Below are 23,673 nucleotides of genomic sequence, written 5' to 3'. Positions count from 1 at the left end.
GCATGCAATTCTAGGGGGGACTGTCACCACTACCCCACCCTTGACTGTGGATTCTGATGAGGGGTTACTCACAGCCATGCCTGAGGATTTTGCGGACGGGGAAGATGAGGAGAAGGAGGAGGACAAGCTTGCGGAGAGCACACATCACACCATTCTCCCCAACAGCCAGGATCTTTTTCTCAGCCTGACCGATGTAGCCTCCCAACCCTCCCAAAGCGGTATCCCAGACCATGAAGCCATAGAAGGGACCTCTGGTGAGCGTACCTTTGTAAATGTAAAACATGGTTTAAAAGCAAGCATTTTTAAATGATTAATTTGCCCTGAGGACTTGGGATGCATTCGCAGCCAGTACAGCTACTGGAAAAGTCTGTTAACATGTCTGGGAATGGAGCGGAAATTCTCCAGGGACATCTCCATGAAGCTCTCCTGGAGGTACTCCAAAAGCCTTTCCAGAAGGTTTCTGGGCAGGGCAGCCTTATTCCGTCCTCCACGGTAGGAAACTTTACCATGCCATGCTAGTAGCAAGTAATCTGGTATCATTGCATGACAAAGCCTGGCAGTGTATGGTCCCGGTGTTTGCTGGCATTCAAGCAACATCCGTTCTCTATCTCGCTGTGTTATCCTCAGGAGAGTGATATCGTTCATGGTAACCTGGTTGAAATATGGGAATTTAATTAAGGGGACAGAGGTGGCCGTTCCTAGTGGGCTGTTTGCCTGTGGCTGAAAAGAAATCCTTCCCTGCAGTTAGCCAAGCCGGGGGGGGGGGGGGGGCATTGGCGCTGAGCTGTTCGCGTTTGGCTAGCAGGGATCTTCCCTGATACCAGCCATGTGGTGGGGGGAGGGGTAAAGCGATCATCCCAGAGAATTGGATGGTGGGGGTTAGTTTGGTTTCTGCTGCTGCACGTTAACACGAAAACCACAGCACTCAACGGGCTTTGCTTGGTATGTGGGAAAGGAGGGTGTTGCTTTTATGAAGGTTGCAGAAGCCGAAAGACAATGGCTTACCACAGCCGCATGCAAGCCGAATTCTGTTGCCCGGCCCTGCATCTGTGATCTCTAACACCAAAACCGCAGGCACTCAATATTAATATGCAAAATTTGACCTTGTACCAAAATCACATGTGCTATGTAATGTGAATAGTGTTGTTCACCATGAAAGAGTATAACCATTGTTCTGTAAAATGTATCTTTTAAAATATTTCTGTCCCTTTTTTCCCTCCCGCAGCTGCAAATTTTTCAAGCCTCCCTCCTCCATCCCGAAGGATATCTCAGATAAGGTGGCAAAAAAAACGCACATGTGACTAAATGTTCTCTGAGATCATGCAGTCGACCCGCAATGAAAGAGCTCATCTGAATGAGTAGAAGGACATGGTATCAAAGTACAGGAAAGATGCCAATGAACATGAGGACAGGAGGGATGAATGTGAGGACAGGAGGGACGCTCGAGATGAGAGGTGGTGGCAGGAAGATCAGAGGAGGCAGGATGCAACACTGGGGCTGCTGTGTGATCAAATGGACATGCTCTGGCATCTGGTGGAGCTTCAGGAACGGCAGCAGGATCACAGAGTGCCGCTGCAGCCTCTGTATAACCGCCCTCCCCAAGTTCCATAGCCTCCTCACCCAGACATCCAAGAACGTGGGGTCGAGGGGAGGCTCCATGCACCCTGCCACTCCACCCCAGTGGACAGCCCAAGCAAAAGGCTGTCATTCAACAACTTTTGAAGTGGCCTTTTCCTTCCCTCCTATCCTCCTCCCAAACCCCACCCGGGCTACCTTGTCAGTTCTCTCCCTATGTTTTTAATCAATTAATAAAGAATACATGATTTTTAAATGATAGTGACTTTATTTCCTTAGAAAGCAAGCTGTGATCGAAGGGGGGAGGGTGGGTTGCTTACAGGGAATGAGTCAATCAAGGGGGTGGGTTTTTATCAAGGAGAACAGAACTTTCACACTGTAGCCTGCCTGGCCAGTAATGAAACTGATTTTCAAAGCTTCTCTGATGCGCAGTGCTTCCTGGTGTGCTCTTCTAATCGCCCTGGTGTCTGGCTGTGCGTAATCAGCGGCCAGGCGATTTGCCTCAACCTCCCATCCTGCCATAAACATCTCCCCCTTACTCTTACAGAGATTGTGGAGCACACAGCAAGCAGCAATAACAATGGGAATACTGGTTTGGCTAAGGTCTGAGTGAGTCAGTAAAGTGCACCAGCGACCCTTTAAACATCCAAATGCACATTCTACCACTATTCTGCACTTGCTCAGCCGGTAGTTGAACAGCTCCTGACTACTGTCCAGGCTGCCTGTGTATGGCTTCCTGAGCCATGGCATTAAGGAGTAGGCTGGGTCCCCGAAGATAACTATAGGCATGTCAACATCCCCAACAGTTATTTTCTGGTCTGGGAAGTAAATCCCTTGCTGCAGCCGTTTAAACAGACTAGTGTTCCTGAAGACACAAGCGTCATGAACCCTTCCCAGCCATCCCACGTTGATGTTGGTGAAACGTCCCTTGTGATCCACCAGTGCTTGCAGCACCATTGAAAAGTACTCCTTGCAATTTATATACTGGCTACCCTGGTGCTCCGGTGCCAAGATAGGGATATGGGTTCCATCTATCGCCCCACCACAGTTAAGGAATCCCATTGCAGCAAAGCTATTGACTATGACCTGCACATTTCCCTGAGTCACTACCTTTGGTAGCAGCAGCTCAGTGATTGCTTTGGCTACTTGCATCACAGCAGCCCCCACAGTAGATTTGCCCACTCCAAATTGATTCCCAACTGACTGGCGTTGCAAGCTTCCACAGGGCTATCGCCACTTGCTTCTCAACTGTGAGGGCTGCTCTCATCTTGGTATTCTGGTGCTTGAGGGCAGGGGAAAGCAAGTCACAAAGTTCCATGAAAGTGCCCTTACACGTGCAAAAGTTTCACAGCCACTGGGAATCGTCCCACACCTGCAACACTATGTGGTCCCACCAGTCTGTGCTTGTTTCCTGGGCCCAGAATCCGTGTTCCACAGCTAGAACCTGCCCCAGTAACACCATGATCTCCAAAGTGCCGAGAACCGCGGTTTGAGAGAATTCTATGTCCATGTTCTCATCACTCTCGTCGCTGCGCTGCTGTCGCTGCCTCCTCCTCACCTGGTTTTTCAGGTTCTGGTTCAGCATAAACTGCATGATAATGCGTGAGGTGTTTACAATGTTCATGACTGCTGTCTTGAGCTGAGCAGGCTCCAAGCTTGCCATGGTATGGTGTCTGAACAGTTCACCCAGGAAAAAAGGCGCGAAACGGTTGTCTGCCATTGCTTTCATGGAGGGAAGGAGGGAGGGAGAGGGGGCCCTGATGACAAGTACTCAGAACCACCCGTGACAATGTTTTTTCCCCATCAGGCAATCAGATCTCAACCCAGAATTCCAATGGGCAGGGGAGACTGCAGGAACTATGGGATAGCTATGGGATAGCTACCCATAGTGCAACACTCCGGACGTCGACCCTAGCCTTGGTACATGGATGCACACCACCGAATTAATGTGCTTAGTGTGGCTGCATGCACTCAACTTTATACAATCTGTTGCCAAAAATAGAATTTTGTAAAATCAGAGTAATCATATAGTGTAGACATACCCTTAGATACAGATCGTGGAATTCTTTGAGACCTTCAGGATGAGAGGTGCCATGTAAAGGCAAAGCAGTGTGGCTACTCACCTGCTCCTTTCGTAGATGGATCCAATAGGACAGACATAATTGTTTTGGTCATCCTCAACCCTTCCGGCTAGAAAGGAACGACAAGAGCATAGTAAGCACAGTAGCATTCAGAGACAATGAAGAGCAGTAGGAAAAGGTGAGCGACTTGCTGATCTTGTGAGCAGCATGAATCAGGAGTGACTCCACTGGAAGTCAGCGGCAGGGGCGGCTCAAGGCCCCAGCACGCGAAGCACGTGCTTGGGGCGGCATGCCGCGGGGGGCGCTCTGCCGGTCGCCGGGAGGGCGACAGGTAGAAAGCCTTCGGCGGCATGTCTGCAGAGGGTCCACTGGTCTCGCAGCTCCACCGAAGCCGCGAGACCAGCAGACCCTCCGCAGGCACGCCTGCGGGAGGTCCACCGGAGCCGCGGGACCGGCGACCAGCAGAGCGCCCCCCACGGCATGACGCCATGCTTGGGGCGGCGAAATGTCTAGAGCCGCCCCTGGTCAGCTGTCAAGTGAAACTGAGATCAGGCTCCGTCCCAATGAGTCTGGAATCTGACCTCAACCTCAGGCAGCGTCCCCTTTTGTTTTGGATCCTGGTTAGGATGCATCCAAGGAGAAGTCCCTAGGCCAAATTCATCCCAAGCGTAACACCACTGATTCCACTACAGATGAACAGGAGGATTTTTTGCCAGAAGCTGGGAATAGGAGACGGGATGGATCATTTGATGATTCCCTGTTCTGTTCATTCCCTCTGGGGCACCTGGCATTGGCCACTGTCGGCAGACAGTATACTGAGCTAGATGGACCTTTGGTCTGACCCAGTATGGCCGTTCTTATGTTCTTATAAATCTGCCCTACAGAGTCTGGCAGGGCGAGGAAGTGAGAAGCTCAGTTAATTCCATCATTGCTCTGTGACCTTCCTGAAGGACTTTTCTACTCCCTGATCTTCAGTGGAGGATCTTCCTCTCACCCAGCATTACAGTGATCTCCTGGGACAGGCCAATGGGACGCCCTTCACAACCCACCAATGCTGCTCCTTTGCTCAGCTCTCTCTGCCGAGTGATATGAGGTTCTCCCTGGGTGCACTGAGTCTGTATTGATTCCAGCATCCACTGGTCCAAGGAGCAAGACCCTGGGCCTGAGGAACTGAACCTAGGTCTCTTAGGGCTGGTCCACACTAAGAAGCGGGGTCGAACTAGGGTACGCAATTTCAGCTACGTGAATAGTGTAGCTGAATTTGAAGTACCCTAGTTCGAACTACTCACCCGTCCAGACGCCGTGGAATCGAAGTCCGCAGCTCCAAGGTCGACTCCACCACCGCCGTTTGCAGTGGTGGAGTACCGGAGTCGACCGCGGCGCTTCCAGAGTTCGAACTATCGCGTCCAGATTAGACGCGATAGTTCGAACTCCGAGAAGTCGAACTCACCGCGTCAACCCGGCTGGTAAGTGTAGACTAGCCCTTATATGACGGCTCAGAAGACTGAGTGTAAGATAACCAGGCCAGCCCCAGCCCTGCTGTAATTGCCACAGGGGAGGGGAGGAAGTGAGATGGGGATGGAGATGCAGGGTGTTAATTTAACAGGTTAAGAGACAGCACTGATTCCAGAAGCCAGCCAATCTGGCCTCCAGCCTCTTGCCCTCCAGCAGATATCATGCCCCCTGATACCTACCACAACCTTCAGTTTCTTCTTCATGCCATCAGATACAAAACTGTCCTGCACTGCTGCCTTGACCTCAATGTTGTGAGATCCCAGCTGCAAAGGGACAATCACTAATGGCACGGCCAGGGAGGACTTGGCTTTGATGTCAAGGATCTGCCGGTATTTAGCCTCAGAAGTGGATGCGCTGCAGAAAACTGGGTTGTGCATCAGCTCCAGCCAGACCTGAGAAGAGAACAGAGATTCATGAGCAGGCAGTCTGCACACCGTGACACTGTAGGGCATTGATCCAAATCATACCCTCTGACTGGAGTTTGCCTTTAATCTTAATAAACAACAGACAGGACTCTACTTACAAAGCATGTGACTGTATCCTGACCTCCTTCCTGAGAGGCTCTTCAGAATCCCCTCTAGTTCTGTCCTGCCTCAGAGAGGCTCTCAGCCTGTGGTGTTCCTGAGTAGAAGTAATGAGACCCACCTGGTCTAGCTACCGGTGTGAGTCAGCAGAAAGCCCAGAACCTGGTACCCACTCACAGATTTGAGGCCCAGCCAGAGGAGAATGGCAGTCAGAAGGGGATTTTTTTTTAATCTCCTTCTATATCATGCAATCTTTCCAGAAGCTGGGAATAGGCAAGAGAAGACGGTTACTTACCTCTTGTAACTGTTATTTTTTGAGATGTGTTTTTCATGTCCATAGCAATTAGGTGTGCGTGCACGTCGCGTGCACAGACGTTGAAAACTTTTTCCCTTAGCAGCTCCTGTCAGGATGACAGAGGAGCCCCCTAGAGTGGGACCCTTATTACCCTGCCGGCCTGACCCCCCCATCTTCGGTTCCTTCTTGTCGTTGACCCCGACAGAGGGGAAGGGGGGCGTGTATTGTAATGGATGTGAACAACACATCTCGAAGAACAACAGTTACGAGAGGTAAGTAACCATCTTTTCTTCTTCAAGTGCTTGTTCACATCCGTTCCAATTATATGACTTCCAAGCTGACCATTGAAGGTGGGTAGGAGTCAAGGAATGGTTGATAGGAGGACAGCCCTGCTGACTGCTATATCATCTCTGGCCTGTGGTTGATGGCATAATGGGCTGTAAACATATGCACTGAGGACTAAGCAGCTGCTTTGCAGATTTTGTGGATGGGTACTTGCGCCAGAAAGGCGGTCGAAGATGCTTGCGCTCTTGTCCAATAGGCTGTGATTGTCAGAGCTGGAACCTTAGCCAACTCATAGTATGTGTGAATGCAGTCTGTGATCCAGGACGAGATGCGCTGAGAAGATACTAGAAGGCCCTTCGTTCTACCAGCAGTGGCCACGAACAGTTGGGTTGATTTGCAAAAAGGCCTCATGTGCTCTATGTAGAATGCTAGGACTCTTTGAACGTCTAGCGTGTGCAAGCTCTGCTGCTGCGGGCTCATGTGAGGCTTTGGAAAAATCACAGGAAGACAAATGTCCTGTCCCATGTGGAACTGGGAGACCACCTTGGGGAGGAATCTACGGTGCGATCTAAGCTGCACCTTGTCCTTATGAAACACTGTATAAGGGGATTTGGAGGTGAGAGCCTTTAGTTCAGACACACTCCTCGCCGATGTAATGGCCACCAAGAACGCTACCTTCCATGAAAGGTAAAGGAGGGAACAAGTGGCCAGGGGCTCGAACAGACCTAGACAAATTGGAGGATTGGGCCAAAAGAAATCTGATGAGGTTCAACAAGGACAAGTGCAGAGTTCTGCACTTAGGAAGGAAGAATCCCATGCACCACTACAGGCTGGGGACTGACTGGATAAGCAGCAGTTCTGCAGAAAAGGATCTGGGGATTACAGTGGATGAGAAGCTGGATATGAGACAGCAGTGGGCCCTTGTTGCCAGAAGGCCAATGGCATACTGGGCTGTATTAGTAGGAGCATTGCCAGCAAATCGAGGGAAGTGATTATTCCCCTCTATTCGGCACTGGTGAGGCCACACCTGGAGTATTGCATCCAGTTTTGGTCCCTCCACTGCAGAAGGGATGTGGACAAATTAAAGAGAGTCCAGCAGAGGGCAACAAAAATGATTAGGGGGCTGGAGCACATGATTTACGAAGAGAGGCTGAAGGAACTGGGATTATTTAGTCTGCAGAGACAAGAGTGAGGGGGGATTTGATAGCAGCCTTCAACTACTTGAAAGGGAGTTTCAAAGAGGATGGAGCTATGCTGTTCTCAATGGCAGATGACAGAACAAAAAGCAATGGTCTCAAGTTGCAGCAGAGGAGGTCTAGGTTAGATATTAGGAAACACTATTTCACTAGGAGGGTGGTGAAGCACTGGAATGGGTTACCTAGGGAGGAGATGGAAACTCTGTTCTTAGAGGTTTTGAAGGCCTGGCTTGACAAAGTCCGGGCTGGGATGATTTAGTTGGTGTTGGTCCTGCTTTGAGCAGGGGGTTGGACTAGATGACCTCCTGAGGTATCTTCCAACCCTAATATTCTATAATTCTATGAAAGATTTGACAGGCCAGACGAACTGCTCTGAGCTCCTTCAAGTCGATATGAAGGGGTATCTCGTCCTGCATCCACAGACATTGTGTTCTCAGTTCCCTAGGTGTGCACCCCAACCCAGATCTGATGCATCTGTTACTAATGTCCAGAGCCCCTGGAGTCTTAACGTGTCAGTAATGGGAACTCCACTGAGCAGGGGGGGTATCCTCAGCCTGTCTCCTGCAACGAGTCAGCCTGGATAGCTCCGATCAGAGCCCTGCCTGGTAACTCGGGTCTCCCGGGGTCTCTCCCTGCAGTTCCACGTAGTGATCGGCTCGGAGGCGGAAGGGCTGTACAACCTCAACTTTCACAACTGCCACAACAGAGCCCCGGCAAACCAGATGCCGTACGACATCACTGTGAGTGTGCAGGCGGGAGACGGTCATCCCCCCTCCCTCCAGCTGAGGCAGCAGAGTTCTAATCCTCTGGTACAGACTTCCCCTCTCTGCCTCCGGGCGGATTAGAAAGCAGAGTAAAGCACTGGTCTGGGACTCAGGAGACCTGGGTCCTATTCCCTGAGTGAGCCACTCCCCCCCCGTGCCTCAGTTTCCCCATCTGTAAAATGGAGATAATGATACTGACCTCCTCTGCGAAGTGTTTTGAGCTAGATATTTGTATTGCTGTAGTGCCTAGGAGCCCCCATCATGGCCCAGGACCCTCTTGTGCTTGGCGCTGCACAGACACAGAACGCAAAGCCAGTCCCTGCCCCAAAGACGTGGCAACCTAAGTAGAAGCCCAGGTGCTCAGATACCCTACACAGAGCCCCAAATGCTTGTCATGCTGCCATAGACTGGATGAATGGGTTACGAGGGATCCTTACTGGGCTGTGGTCTACAAGTGTCTGGGATTCGAACTCAGGTCTTCAGTGTTCCAGTCCAGGGCTTTATCCACCAGGCACAGCTAGTCTAGAGCAAACTGTGGGCCCGCCACGCATCTCCAAAGCCACAGCACACGGGGGAGTTTGTCATACATCCTCGGTCTGTGTTTGTTTGTCCCAGTCCCATCAGCCTTCCTCTGCACCCCTGCCATGGCAGATCAGACCAGTGAGCCGCTCTAGCCTGGTAGCCCCCCGCATGTTGGATCAGCTCAGTGGTCCATCCAGTGTTCCCCCACCTCTCCAGACCAACGCAAGGGACCCCTCTAGCCCGGAGTTCCCCTGCCACCCTGGATCAGATCTCCTGGCGGCCCTGTGCGGTGGGATGGTTTTTTCAGTCAGCATCTCCCCCAGCCACAGCTCCCGCTCTGCCTCTGCAGGTGATGATCCGAGAGAAGAACCCGGACGGGTACCTGTCGGCTGCTGAGATCCCCCTCATCAAACTCTATCTGGTCATGTCCGCTTGCTTCCTGGCCGCGGCCACCGTGTGGGTCTACTTCCTCTGCCAGCACAAGTGAGCCCCGCCCCTCTGATCGGCTGCGTCGACACCGCTTTCCCGGCGGCAGGCAGCCTTCCTGTCTCTTGTACCCCACCCTGCCCCCTTTCCACCCCCAGAACCGCCATGGGCATCAGCCTGATTGCGTCTCTCTACCTGCAGGTTCAGCGTGTTCAAAATCCACTGGCTCATGGCTGCCTTAGCGTATACCAAGGCCCTTTCTCTCCTCTTTCACAGCGGTAGCCAGCTGTGCCGATGCAGGGGGGCCCAGTGACAAAGGGCTTGAGAGACCTGGGCGCTAGCCATTGGCCTGCTGGCTGATCCGGGCCAGCTGTGCCTCCCTGCCTCAGTTTCCCCATCTATGAAATGGGAATGATGCTGCCAAGTGCTTTGAGATCCATAGATGAAAAGCGCTCTGAGCGAGGTGTTTGTAGTATGGTCGCTCTTAGGAGCCCCAGCCATGGACCAAAGCCCCATTGCACTAGGTGCGGGACGCACACCGAAAGCCGGTAGAGCCTGGTGTTATTGGACAGTGGCCATACCTGAGTTCACTGTAGTCAGGCTCCCACCGACCCCCGTGAGCCTCGTCCTCAGCTTAGCGGGTGTGTCTCTATCTAAGAGGTGAAATGTGCCCAGGGCCTGCTGGCTCAGGGTATTGGGTATGGCTGGGGAAGACGCTAGCCTGTAAGGTGTTAACCTGAATCCAGCGCCCCTTGAAAAGCATCGGTGCAAACTGAGCATGCTGGACTGACTGGTCCTGGGGTCCGCTCTGTTCTCAGCGCGCTGGCAGGGACAGTGTCCCCCTCCCTCCCTACAAGCCTGTGTCACCCCTGCTAAGAATCTCTGACCCTTCTCAGGGAAGGGCAGATCTACCCCCAGGAAGACAATGGTGTCTCTGGCATGCGGGGCTGAGACCCGTCAAACTCATCTCATGCACTGGCTGCCCGACTGCCGTCTCGCGATGGCGGTTAGTTACCCTGCCGGGCAGGGCTGTTGGCACAGAGGTGAATGGCTCGGAGCCCCCCTGGCTTTGCCACCAGCTCCCGAACAGGCAGATGGCCTTTGGGTGGCTATGGTGGGCGTTCTCCCAGCCTGTCTAGCCGGAATCAGGAGGCTCCAGCTGAGACCCCGTTCTCTGTCCTCTCTCTCTCAGATCAACTACTATTTCATTAACACCGAGGGTCACCCGATCGAGAGCTTAGCCGTCATGTACTTTGTGACCCACCTGTAAGTGCAGAGCGTCTGGTTACGGGGCCTACGCGGAGGGAACATATTCTGTGATATTCTATAGCCCGGCATCACCGCTGGCTCCGGGATGGGGGTCTGGGGGGAGCTTGCAAGTATTGTAGTCCCAGTTTCTCCCACCAGGGGGCACTGGCTGGGGTGTGGTGCTTGTCACCACTGGGAGGGTTGCTGGGGAAGTCTCGCTACTACATCCTCCCAGCAGGAGGCGCCCTGGAGGGTGTTGTGGGACGTTGATTGCATGGAGCTGATACTTGCAGGGGATGGTGTAGGAGGGCTGGCTGTGGGCGGAGCTCTTAGCCACTCCAATCCCAGCCTCTCCCAGTAGGGGGCGCTGTATAGAGCGGGGCAGGAGCACCGGCTGTGGTGGAAGCTCCTGGATACTGCAGTTCCAACCTCTCCCAGCGGGGGGCACTGTGGGGAGCAGGGGCAGTTGCGCAGGGGAGGGGCAGCGTCCCAGCACATTCTGGCTCAGGAAACGCACAGCCCCTCCGTGGCTCGCCCTGGGCCAGCCCTGCCTCCCAGAACAGGGCACCCGCCTGAGTTGCCTCTGGGTGCCTTGCAGGCTGAAGGGTGCCCTGCTCTTCATCACCATCGCGCTGATCGGGACAGGCTGGGCCTTCATCAAGTACATCCTGTCGGACAAAGAGAAGAAGCTCTTCGTGATCGTCATCCCCCTGCAGGTGAGGGGCGCAACGGCTGCGGGGAGCTGGCTACGCAGCGGCCACTTCTGCGGTTGGCCGCCTCCTTGCCATTCTGCCTTCAAAGTCAGAGCAGTGCTGGGTGGGGACGTTGGGCTGGAGTGGGGCTGCTGGATCTGGTTCTGTCCGGGCTCCTTTCAGACTCCCGGCGCTGAGAGCGAATGATTCGGGGAAGCGATTCCCTTGGTGAAGCACCATCAGCTCATGGATGGAGCCCTGGGCAGGACCTTGGGAGACGTGGGGTCTGCTTCCCACTCCGCCCCTTGTCAGCTGGCTGACTTCGGCCAAGTTGCTTCCCCCCGCCCATCCGTGCCTCAGTTTACCCATGTGCGAGATGGGGATGATGGTCCTGTCCTTCCTTGCGGAAGCGCTTGGAGATCTCCAGATGAAAAGTGCTAAATAAGAGCCAGGAGGTAGCACCCTGCTCGCCTCTGGGCAATGTCCTGCACCGGGCAACGCGCCTCTTGGCAAGCGGGGGGAAGATGCAGGGCACACGCTGGGGTGGCAGGTGTTTGGGCAGCGACGGTTAGTGCCCGCCCGGGGCTGTGAAGTCCCTTCACCACCCGCCTTTCCCATTGCGCAGGTGCTGGCAAACATCGCTTACATTATCATTGAGTCCTCGGAGGAGGGCAGCAGTGACTACGCCTCCTGGAAGCAGATCCTCTTCCTGGTGGACCTGCTCTGCTGCGGGGCCATCCTCTTCCCCGTGGTGTGGTAAGAGCCGGGCCCGCCTTGGGTTGGGAACCCGCCAGGACTCACAAGCTGAGCTGGGAGATGGAGGAAAACTGCAGGGTGGGGGTGTCAGTAGGGGGCGCTCTCCCAAGGCAGCGGTGACCCTGATGCTGCTGTATTGCAGGATGGGAGGTTAGTAGGGGGTGATCTCCCCTCAGAATCAGCGCTGACCCCACGGTGCTATGGGGGACCGTCACGGATGCATGCGTGGAAGATGCTGGAGAAACCCAGGGTGGTATAAATTATAAAGGGAAGTCCGTGTCTCTGGGGTCATGGTGGTGCCAGTCACTCCCCCCCCATGGGAAGTGTCCGGTGCAGAGGGGTGTCCTGGATGTGCACACTAACCTGGGGGGCTGACACAGTGCTGGGGATCGATGGGACCATTGAAGGCTTCATGGGGTGGGGCAGGGGGTGCGAATCTTCCCACAATCCCATGGGAGTCATTGCTTTGGCTTGGCCATGTCCCCACGGCGGTGATCTTTGCATCCTGCCCCTGTGGGCCATGGGCTCAGCGGGCTTGTCTGCTTCGGGCCAGTGGAGTTGCCCCTGGGAAACGCGGCTCCAGAGCCGAGGGCGGGAACTGCTGAGCGTCTGTTTGTCCGTCCGCAGGTCCATCCGCCACCTTCCGGAGGCCTCCAGCACAGATGGCAAAGGTGAGTCCGTCTCGGCTCCCTCTCGAGAAGCCCAGCTGCTCCCCCCACCCCCTCGCTCTGAGGGGGCTCTGTCCCCCTCCGTCCCCCTGATCTGGAACCTGCTCCCAGCACTGTGTGACAAACTCCCCTTGTTTTATTTCCAGCTGCCACAAACCTGGCGAAACTGAAGCTTTTCAGACATTACTACGTCATGGTAGGTGCCCCCGGCCCTGGCTCCTCTCTCAGGGATGCTGGCAGCGCCAGCGCTGTCTGCGTGATGGGACCGGGACCCTGCCCGCGGCCTCAGTCACTGTCTCTCTCTCTCTCTCCCCCTCTTCCAGGTGGTGTGTTACATTTACTTCTCCCGCGTCATTGCCATCCTGCTCAAATTCACCGTCCCCTTCCAGTGGCAGTGGCTCTACGAGGTGAGGAGGAGGGGAGGGGAGCAGGATTCCTGGGTTCTATTCCTAGCAGTGTCACTGATCCACTGTAAGATCCTTATTGGCAAGATGGGGGACATCTCCCTCCCTCCCTCTCAGTTGGGCTCTGGACGTGAGTGGTGGTAAAGTGCTTTGAGAGCCATCAGTGAGGCACTGTATTGTACAGGCCAGGTTTTCTTGCCTCTGGACTGGAAGTGGCGACTGGGGATCTGCAATGCTTTGCTTACCCGGCAGCCCACCCAGCTGGGACTGTGAGATGGTGCTAAGTAGACATCTGCTGGGCCACTACTTGGCTAGGAGACCACCAGGGAGAACCCAGCTGCTTTGAGAAATGCTGTCAGCAGTGGGACTCTTCCCGCTGGCCACTGCAGCAGGCTGGTGCTAGAGGGCGCTGTGCTGCACTCGGTCAGATTTCATGTAAATCCAAGAGTCTGAGATAGCTGCAGCCATTTCAACAGCCTCCCTTTCCCAGGTCAGTTTCCTGCCCAAATTCCAGGGTAGGCAATACACATTCAGGCCTCGTTTTTTCTTTATCACTCATTATGTGATTCTTCCCTTCCCGTCCTAAACTGTTGCTGTGCACTGTTATGTCCCACCCCAGAGCCTGCTGCATTTCAGCAGCAGCTGCACTGATCTTGGATTCCGTTCGCTAGGCCTGAGGACCCTTCTTTCCTTCCTTGCAGCTCCTGGTCGAAGTATCCACCTTGGTTTTCTTCATCCTGACGGGATACAAGTTCCGCCCGGCTTCGAACAACCCTTATCTACAGCTGCCCCAAGATGAGGAGGAGGAGGAGGAACTGCAGATGAATCAGGTGTAAGCAGCTGGATCTCTGGGTGGGGCTGAGAAGAGGGAAGTCAGGCTCATTCCCAGTGGTACTGGGGCTGGGGAAACTTGCCCGCCTTGTCTCTCGAACATCCTGGGACCACCAGGGCTACAACCAGTTTGCCTGCATAGAATAGCTATTTGGGTCTGAGTTATTCTGGGTCAGTTTTTCTCCCCTGTGTGTGAACCTGATGAGTAAGCTTGGCAGAATTCGATGTTTATGGTTTTGATGGATAATAGCAATGTTTGTTTTAAAGTATTTTCCTCTCATTTTTATCACTTTTAAATGTTCACAAGGAAAATTGAGGAGGGGCAGACAATCATTAGCTAATGATGTGGCTGTTGAAATTGACATTAAAGTTTTAAACGCCAGTCAGCAACGTCCCATGGCAAAATGTACCGAGTAAATAGCCTTCGATCAAACTCTGAGGTCTTGAGCTGCATTTTTCTTACTTTGCCTCTCAGTTATCGATGGAAATATTTGTGTGTGGGAAGATGTCGGGTGAAATCCACCTTCGACGTTTACCAGTAAAAATCGAATCCTTCCAAGCTCCCCTGTGGAGGTTAGACTAGATCAGTGGTTTTCAGACGTTTTTTCCTGGTGATCCAGTTGAAGAAAATCGTCAATGTGCGCGACCCAGTGGAGCTGGGGATGAGGGGTTTGGGGTATAGGAGGGGGCCCAGGGCTGGGGCAGGGGGTTGGGGTTCTGGAGGGGGTCAGGGCTCTGGGCTGGGGCAGAGGATTGGGGTGTGGGGGTGAGGGCTGTGGGGTGGAGCTCAGAATGAGGGGTTTGGGGTGCACGAGGGGGCTCCAGGTTTGGGGGGGGGCTCAGGGCTGGGGCAGGAGGTTGGGGTGCAGGAGGAGATCAGGGCTCTGGGCTGGGGGTGCAGGCTCTTGGGTGGGGCCAGGGATGAGGGAGTTGGGGTACAGGAAGGGGCTCTGGGTTTCGGGGGGGGGTCAGGGTTGGGGGGGGGATTGGGTCACAGGGTTGGGGCACAGGCTTACCTCTGGGGGCTTCCGGTCAGCAGCACAGCCAGGGTGCAGGAGCAGACTTCCCGCCTGTCCTGGCACCGTGGACCGCGCTGCGCCCCAGAAGTAGGTCTGGCTCCTAGGCGGAGGCACGCAAGCAGCTCCCCCCCGCCCCACAGACACCACTCCCACCCCGACTCTCATTGGCCGGGAACCAGCCAATGGGAGTGCAGAGCTTGTGTTTGGGGGCATGGACAGCGCACGGAGCCCTGTGGCCTCCCTGCCTACGAGCCGGACCTGTTGCTGGCCACCTCCGGGGCGCAGCGTGGTGTCAGAACAGGTAGGGACTACTCGTTTTTACTGGCCGGCTGCCAGGGTCCCTGGCAGCTGAGCAAGGCGACCCAGTGCCTTGTATTCCATGATCGAACTTTGAAAACCACTCAACTAGCTCATGAGGGTCCCTTCTGACCTTAAAGTCCGAGTCATCTAGCTCCTGCTCCACAGTGCAAGGTCCAGTTGCTAGGTGTAGCGGGTGTTACTGCTTTCCATAAGGGAGGGCGAATCTTAGCAACCTGCCATGATACCCCTGCCGTTCCAGGAGCTGCAGGACCCTTGCTTGGGCTGTAGAGGAAGCAGCCAGATCTGATCCATCCCATCAGAGTCTGGGGTCATGTGTCTCGCTTTCTCTCTTCAGGGTCACAGAAGCCGGCATCCATGAGGGTCTCTCCAAGCTGAAGAAGAGCAGGGCCGCCCGTGAGGCGGTGTGAGGCCTGTCCACCCAGACTGTCGCTAGCGCCCGGACCGTGGGGAGGCCGCCGGGTCCAAGCCTGAGGCCCGGCCGAAGATTCCCAAGCAGGACAGAGAAAGCTGGGGTTTTGTGTTGAATTCCTGCCTCTCTGCTCCCCTGCCCCACCTTGTGGCAGTGCTAAGAACTGCATGGCCCTGTGCAATTCCAGCAGCTGTTCCCAGAACCAGGCCTGTTCTCCGGACTGCAGGAAGTTCAGACGAACTCTGGATGGCTGAGGGCTGCTGTCTCTTGTACGGGGCCGGGGGTGGGGACTTTGGCCCTTCTCCTTCAAGAGTGGTCTCCAGACCCAATTCATGCATCCCTGCTGCTGGCTTAGATGCATCCTCCACCAGCAGCCCCCACCCTCACCGGCTCTCCTACCCCCTTCTCCTTCACTCCATGACTAGCTGGGGCCGACCAGCCTGCCTAGCAAAGGTGGAGCTGGCATTAAGCACCAACATCTGGCTGGGGTCAAGGAGGTCCTGTACCACTGGGGTGAGTCGATAGATCATTCCCGGGCAGAGGAGAAATAAGTCGCAATCTTCAGCTGAGACTAAGAGCTCACCAGCCCGAGGGTTGCTGGTGGTGCTGAGCAACAGGCCAGGATCTAGACAACATCTGAGCAGTGACGCTTGGCTCACGCTCATCTGGATCTCGGTGGCACCCCGAAAGGTGTGGTACCCTTTAGCTGTGGGCCATGGTTTTCACTCTAGTAGTAGTGGTGCCTCCTTCCTGGGAGAAGCAGTTTTTCAGGGGCACGTTGCCCCTGGCTGCTTGCTAGACCCTGTCGGGTGGTGGGTTCAGGTGTGATTCTAGCACTAATTGGGACCTCAAGGCTTGCGTCTTGGTTGCACTCGCCTCACGCGTCTGCTCTGCTGATCTCCCCAGGAGCTGGCTTCGTTCCTGCTCAGACCCCGGCGCTAGATCCTGCAGGCTCAGCTCCTGCCCTTGGTTACCTGCGCAGCTCTGTGGAAACTGGGGTTCAGCCTTTAAAGGGAGCGAGCTGGGGCTGATGGAAGAGAGAACCCGGCTTAATTTTGCTCCCTGTGAGCTGGGGCATCCAACCTGCTCCTCCTGTGGAACAAGCCTCTTTAACCCTAGACCCAGGGTAGGTGGGACCTGCTGTATCCCTGCTGCGGTCGGCTCAGCACCCCTGGAACAGCAGGCCCGGAGCTGCTGTGCACCAGTCTAAAGGCAGGGGCAGGTGCTAACATTGCGAGGCCAGGAATGATTTTTGGGACCAGGCCCCTGCTTGTGACACGGGTGGAGTTCAGGCCGGGGTAGAACAGCCAGTGTCCCGATCTTAAATGCATTTATACGACCTGCCCAGTGGCTGCAATGTGGGGGAGGGGACCTCCCCACAAGTGAGATCCTACTGCCGGGATGGGGGTGGGTGACACCACCCTCTCTCTGGCTGCCTCTGTTACTCTACCGAATAACTCTGCCCTGAGTTGTGATGCCCTTGTAAGTGGGGGCTCAATAACCCTCCCCCCACCCACTTATTGATTTAAATTCCTCATTATTACTGGGAATGGTGATTATCACACTCTTAAGCCTGGGTGGATCCCCCATTGTCTCAGCAGGGTTGGGTCAGCATACCCACGGTGAAAGGAGTTCCTTGGCTTCATTGTAACTTGCTGCACTGCCTGGCACGGGAGGTCTCCGGCTTTGTCTTAGGGGGGTGGGTGGGCTCTGTGCATTCCACGCTCGTGTATAAATGGCCCTTTCCGTATCTTGGCTCTGGCTTGTCATTCATTTGGGTAAAACAGCTGCTGTGGGACTGCGGCTTTTTGAGCATGGAGCGTGCGACGGTGGCCTGAGCAGAGTGTTGTGACTTGATCCTAAAGTCGTGTTCATCCTAAAGCACGTAGTATCCAGTTATGATCTAGGCCAGGGGTGTCCAAACTACGGCCCGCGGGCCAACTGCGGCCCGCGGGTCAGTTTTTATTGGCCCGCAGCAAATTCGTTTGAGCTCCCGCCGGCATGCCTGCGGCAGGTCGACCGGAGCCCGGGACGAGTGACTGCGGCGGGTGCCGTGGTCCCGCGGCTCCGCTTGACCAGCCGCAGTCATGCCTGCGGCAGGTCCACCGGAGCCCGGGACGAGTGGACCTGCCGCAGGCATGACTGCGGAGGGGGCGCTCGTCCCGCGGCTCGGCTGGACCTCCCGCAGGCATGACTGCGGCTGGTCAAGCGGAGCCGCGGGACCACGGCACCCGCCGCAGTCACTCGTCCCGGGCTCCGGTCGACCTGCCGCAGGCATGCCTGCGGGAGCTCAACCGGAGCCGCGGGAAGACGGGACCCGCCGCAGTCATGCCTGCGGCGGGTCCGCTCGCCCCGGGCTCCGGTACACCTCTTGTGTGTGGCCCGGGCCTTTGCTTATTTTCCTGTATTTGGCCCTCACCAAAAAAACTTTGGACACCCCTGATCTAGGCTCTAGGGTGGAAGGACCTGAGCCTGATCCATCAGCCCTGGTGCCTGCGTGGGCAGGAGGGGTGAAGGCTCAGCCCCTGACTCTCTCGCGCAGGCATCAGATCAGCATTCACGTCCCCCTACCCATCAGTACCCGGCTCGGATCAAATTCGCTGAGGAATCCTGGGCGTGCAGCATGTTGCGTATATGCTAGGAAGAAGATGGCGCTGCTAACGCCATCAGCTATTTAACGGACTTAAGGTAGCCCTGGGTGATGCTTGCATGGCTGCAATAGGCTTCCCTGCCTGCGGTGGTTCTGCACCACAGGAAGGTGGCTGTGGGGTGCCATGGAAGCAACTGATTAGACGTATGTCTGTAACCCTCCAGGATCTACAAGGTCACAACAGCGCAGCCCCCAGTGCGGGTTGTGGCCCTGAGGCTTCCCCCCCTGCCACCCTAGGCCAGGGAGCTTCCACTCGGTTCCCAGCTGGCAGTGTCAATTTCACCAGCTAAGCATGAGTTGCTGGCTTCCAGGCCATCACTCCAGGAAAGGAGGCAGATTCAAGGGTTGGGTTGGAGGGTGGCGGCTGGGGGGAGGGATTGTGCTCTCTTTGGGGGAAGAGGGGGGTAGAGCCCTAAGCACAAGAGGGCTTCTCCAGGCTATCATGATATCACAGGGGGTTCAGGCACAGCTGCCACAATCCTGCCTCTGCCACAGCCTTCCTGCATGGCCATAGGCACCTCACTTTTGCCTGTATATGAAAGGGGGAGAACAGCCCTACCCTGTGGCCCCAAAGGGTTGGGAGAATAAATACACTTGCAGGTGTGAGGGGCTCAACTACTACTGCAAGGGGGGGCTGTCAGTACCATGGATGGGGGGGAGGGGATAACTTAGGTGGCAGCTGTAGGTCAATGACTCCTGAAGGCAGATGTAGCCTCCCCCCAGCTGTCCTGCCTCTGCCCTTCCCTCCATGGACTGAGATGTGAGATTTCCCAGGACCCTGCCTCCTGCCGGGCAGGTGACTGCTGTTGGAAAGTTCCCAGGACTTAAAAACTGACTCCAGTCACCATGCTCGGGCACCTCTGTTTATTGAGAGAGGGACTCCTACACCCCCACAGGTTGGTCAGATGGGCTGGCCTGGCCCTGAACAGCTGCTGGGGGAGTGAGTCATTGCACACACTACAACACAGGCACATGTTCCCAGCACTACCATGGGTGCTGGGCAGGGGGCCAGGTGCCCCCCGAGGGGGAGATTGAGGAGAGGGGGAGATCAGAAAACTGGCCTTAAGAGGGTTCAGTACCCGGAGGAAAATGCTGCAGACTAAATGCTCACCCCCTCCTGGGAGCTGTTGCCGCCTCCTGGAATGTGCCAAAGAGGTGCCAGCTAAACTGCCTCTCGCCCCACCTCTAAACCCACTTGAACCCGGGGCCATGAGCTGCATCAAACCCTAGTTGAGCATCTTCCAAGTCTGGTTGCATTAGTAGCCTGCTGGCAAACACGCTGCCCCTAACTCCAGCAAGTACGGTAGTCATTCCCTCCCTGGATGAGCCATCCCCACCATCTTCCTACAGGCCTCCCCGATCGTGTCAGGGGGACACAGTCTGATGCCCCGTGGATCCCTTCGCCAGGGCCACAAGTCCCAGCACACACCAGCTGGGCTGCTGCCTCATGCAGGGTGTCTATCCCTCCCCTGGTGGAAGCACAGCCGGGCCCACTCCCACAGGTGGGTCTTGGGCAGGGAGACAACTCAATACATCCAGGGATCTAGCCCCAGCTGTGGGAGGGGAGTGGTGCTTAGTGGTTAGAGCATTGGGACGGGCCTCCAGACTCCTGAGTTCAATCCCCAGCTCTGGGAGAGGTTGGGACTCCTGGGTTCTATCCCCAGCTCTGGGAGGGGAGTGGGAGTCAGGACTCCTGGGGCCTACACTACAGCAGGGCCTTAAACCTCTACTTTTTGAAAGTTCTTTAAAAAAAAATCCTTTTAAAACCCCAAATATACTTAAAAAAAAGATACAAAAGAATCAGCTGGTTAAAAAGACGGCAAAGACTGGGGTGTTGCTAGTCCCCTCATAGATCCACGCTCCTAAACACACTGCCTCCTCCCCGCTCCCCACATCACCCACTGCGCTGGCACCTCCTGCTCGGTCCAAGGTTTTGTGCTTTTACAGTGGCTGTCCACACTGGAAACTAGGGTCGTGCTACAGAGCATGGGAGCGGGGCGAGGGCAGGGTGGGGGGATCTATAGCTGGAGCTGCCTGTGTTGTCCAGGGAGGAGGAGGAGGAAGGGGATTGATGCCTTCGTCTCAAGGAGATTTGTTATAGGACACGTCCCTCCTCTTCCTCCACTGCAGCATCTTGAGGAGGCTGAGGCTGGCTTTGAAGAGCCGGTCGTGCTGGAAGACCATCTGGTGGAAGGCGTTCAGAGGCAGGTTCCCGGTGGGGTCGGCGTGTTTCAGGGTGGTCATGGGCGTGTAGAGGCTGTTGGTCTGGTAGCGAAAAGGCGGCTTCTCCACCATGATCACCTTGGCCGTGTGCTGGGGAGAGCGGAGGACGGGCCTGCCTGTTAGACACTCGACCGACACACCCTAGGCTTAACCTGTACCGGGGCAGATCCCCAGTTGGTGTGAAATCGGGCACAGCTCCATTGGGGTCAATGAGCCACATCCCCACCTGGCATTTAATGTACAGCACCTAACACAATGGGGTGCTGGGCCATGACAGGGACTCCTGGGCACTACCGTAATACACCTAATAACATACAGCACCTAACACAATGGGGTGCTGGGCCATGACAGGGACTCCTGGGCACTACCGTAATACACCTAATAACATACAGCACCTAACACAATGGGGTGCTGGGCCATGATGGGGACTCCTGGGCACTACCGTAATACACCTAATAACATACAGCACCTAACACAATGGGGTCCTGGGCCATGACGGGGACGCCTAGGCGCTACCGTAATACACCTAATAAATAACATGCAGCACCTAGCACAATGGGGTCCTGGGCCACGACTGGGCCTCCTAGGCACGGCGATAATATAAATAATCACGGCTCCATTGGACTCAATGGGCCAGATCACCAACTGGTGTAAATCAGCATCACTCTGATTACCACTTATTGTTGGTACTGGTAGCGCCTACGAGCCCCAGCCATGGCTCAAGCCCCACTACACTGGCCCCTGTATGTTATTTATTAGGTGTATTACGGTACTGCCTAGGTGATGGGAGCGGCTGGGAGCCAGGACTCCTGGGTTCTGTTCCCAGCTCGGGGAGGGGAGGGGAGGAGAGTGGTTAGAGCAGGGGGGCTGGGAGCCAGGACTCCTGGGTTCAATCCCCACTCTGCAAGTCCCTTCCCTTTTCAATGCCTCAGTTTTCCCCCTCTGTAAAACAGGGATAGCTGTGCCCAGCTCAACAAAAATGCTTTTTATCTATGGATCTCGAAGCGCTGAGCACTAACATACTTGCTTCACCGCTGGTCGCCCTGCCCTTACACAGACCCACACCCCACCCCATGCAGCAGATGACTAGGACAGAGGCCGAGCAGCGTCTCAAGGTTGAGCCCAGAGGTGATGTTAGCAGCCCCGGCTACTCCAGGTGCCACCACTAGATTTACGGGTGCTTAGAACCTCTGGCAAGCAGGCCCCTAGGATCTAACTACCCACCTATCCTCCCTAGGTCCCCAGTGTCAGCGTGGTTACAGCCAAGCGCTATAGGGCTAGGAAGGGGGTAGCGGGTCAGTGTGAGTGCAGGAGGGTGGGGAGATGGCTCCCTACCTCAGCCACCTCGTCCGGCGACTGCCCCAGCACCATGAAGACGTCCTTGGAATAGGCCATGTAGAAGCCTTGGAATATATCCAGTGTCTCCTGGTCAACGGCAGACAGGTCCATGCTGGCGGCTTCTTCGTAGAGTTTCCTTTCGAACTCGGTCACCACCGGTCCGGGTTCGATCAGGCTGATGCTGGGGAGGAGCAGGAGACAGTAACACATCACAGCTCATGTAGCCAGCCAGGGCCTGGCTCCAGGCTTGTTGGGCACACGCAGATAGGAGGTGCCACGCAGGGACAAAGCGCCGGGTCGCACAGCTTGATGCGCCACCTCCTTAGACCAGTGGGCCTTCTAGTCCAGCACCCCACCTGCTGCCCCTCCCATATCAGACCACCCACCCCTCCCTCCTTCCACCTTTCATCCACTCACTGCTCCACCCATCCATTCCTCCTTCCACCCTCTACCTACCCTCTGCTCCCTCCTTCCACCCCCCCACCTTTCCCCCCTTTTATCTACCCACTGCTCCATCCATTCCTCCTTCCAGCCCTTCCTCCCTCTACCTACCCACTGCTCCCTCCCTCCTGCCACCCGCCTACCTCCATCCCTTCCTCCCACCAACTCTGGGGTCCCACCTCCCTGCATTGCCGTCTCAGATGGCTGGGCCATACAATCCAATATCCTTACACCTGCGCCTAAGGTCCCAGCACTGCGATCGCTACCTCCCCTTCCGTGCACACACGATGCACTAAGCCGACAGTGCTAGGATGCCCATGGGGCGGAGGGGAGGGAGAGGCCCTCTGGACCCCACCCCTCACAGACTCGGTGGGTCCATCCCCCTTATCTGAGCACCAGCAAAGTCAGCAGTGGTGGGGGCTGCCCAGTCATTGTAATGGATCAATGGAGCGACCAGGCACCTCCCTGCAGCCACCTGCCTGCAACCCCTCCGAGCTTCAGATGTGGGGCAGCTGGGAATGTCCACTGCCCCCCTGCAGCACTGGGGCTCATCTCCCCTACACAGCCCTGCCCCCGGGACTTACTTCACACCAAACTTTAGCGCCTGCAGGGCCAAGCTCTCACAGAAACCCTCCACAGCGAACTTGGAGGCGGAGTAGATGTCGTTGAAGATGAGGCCTGAGGAGCAGAGGGGAGAGAGATTCAGCCCCCCGGGGTGAAGCAGCGGGAGGGGAGGAAGCTGGGCTGGACAAGGGTGAGGCTCTGCTCTGCTGGGAGGGCCTGCCCAGAACTTGACGAGGGGTCGGCCACCGGGGAGCGGAGACACCTGCCCGTGGTACTGACCAGAATTGTCCCACCAGCTCCTGGGGCTCCCCTGTCTGCCTCCTGTCTTATGTCTCGGGGCAGAGACCAGCTTCTTGCTCTGTGTTTGTACAGCACCTAGCACAGCGGGGCCCTGGGCCATGGCTGGGGCACCTAGGGGCTACCGTAATACACCTAATAAATACCATACAGAACCCAGCACACTGGGGTCGGTGGCTCATGGGGGGTGGGAGGGCTCAGGGTCCCAGCAGGAGAATGAGGAGGCAGGGTCCCATGCGGGGGGGGGGGGAAGCCCAGGACTCAGTGAGGGGTCCCAGCAGGGGAAAGGGGGGAGGTCAGTGTCCCATAGGAGGCAGGCTGGGGCTCTGGGTGGTTTCCACACAGCAGGGGCCCATCAACAGGAGCCTGGACCTGTCGTTTCTCCCCCTTCCCCTCCCCCCGCACACACCCCCCCCAAATCAGCAAGGTGCAGCCGGTCCCCAGGGGCCACAGCCCCCCGGTCTCACCTTGCAGCCCCAGCACGCTGCTCATCACCACGATGTGGCCCCGGCGCCGGCGCTTCATGTCGGGGAAGATTTCGCGCACCAGCCGCACCAGCCCGAAGAAGTTGGTGTCAAAGAGACCCTTCATGGCAGCGACGCTCTGGCTCTCCACCGGCCCGATCATGC

General features: G+C 56.0%; 3 protein-coding genes across 3 annotated transcripts in view; 1 reads left to right on the top strand and 2 right to left on the bottom strand.

Moving 5' to 3' along the window:
- LOC123353780 (A.superbus venom factor 1-like) overlaps positions 1-6,071 on the bottom strand; it is a 28,745-nt gene extending 22,674 nt beyond the window's left edge. Inside the window, exons 1-3 of the mRNA XM_044995190.1 lie at positions 5,991-6,071; positions 5,351-5,563; positions 3,699-3,765 (exon numbers count right to left, since the gene is read on the bottom strand). Of these exons, the coding sequence (XP_044851125.1) occupies positions 3,699-3,765; positions 5,351-5,548 (265 nt within the window). The 5' untranslated portion in view covers positions 5,549-5,563; positions 5,991-6,071. The remainder of the gene's footprint in view (positions 1-3,698; positions 3,766-5,350; positions 5,564-5,990) is intronic.
- A 2,014-nt stretch (positions 6,072-8,085) lies between these two features.
- On the top strand, positions 8,086-17,281 carry LOC123353973 (protein GPR108-like). The gene is made up of 11 exons (XM_044995536.1): positions 8,086-8,211; positions 9,107-9,240; positions 9,385-9,460; positions 10,376-10,449; positions 11,030-11,147; positions 11,749-11,879; positions 12,507-12,550; positions 12,694-12,743; positions 12,871-12,954; positions 13,653-13,783; positions 15,457-17,281. Exons 1-11 carry the CDS (start codon positions 8,194-8,196, stop codon positions 15,527-15,529), a joined length of 933 nt encoding a protein of 310 aa, XP_044851471.1. The 5' UTR covers positions 8,086-8,193; the 3' UTR covers positions 15,530-17,281.
- Positions 17,282-19,030: 1,749 nt separating this feature from the next.
- Positions 19,031-23,671, bottom strand: LOC123353575 (retinol dehydrogenase 8-like). Its single transcript, XM_044994777.1, has 4 exons — positions 23,512-23,671; positions 22,768-22,861; positions 21,740-21,923; positions 19,031-20,494 (listed from the first exon to the last, which is right to left on the bottom strand). The coding sequence occupies exons 1-4, from the start codon at positions 23,669-23,671 to the stop codon at positions 20,264-20,266; spliced, it is 669 nt and encodes a 222-aa protein (XP_044850712.1). The 3' UTR covers positions 19,031-20,263.
- Positions 23,672-23,673: the final 2 nt, after the last annotated feature.

This window comes from Mauremys mutica, chromosome 20 (genome assembly GCF_020497125.1).
Source record: "Mauremys mutica isolate MM-2020 ecotype Southern chromosome 20, ASM2049712v1, whole genome shotgun sequence".
NCBI lineage: Eukaryota > Metazoa > Chordata > Testudines > Geoemydidae > Mauremys > Mauremys mutica.
This window is presented reverse-complemented; position numbering and strand designations above follow the sequence as displayed.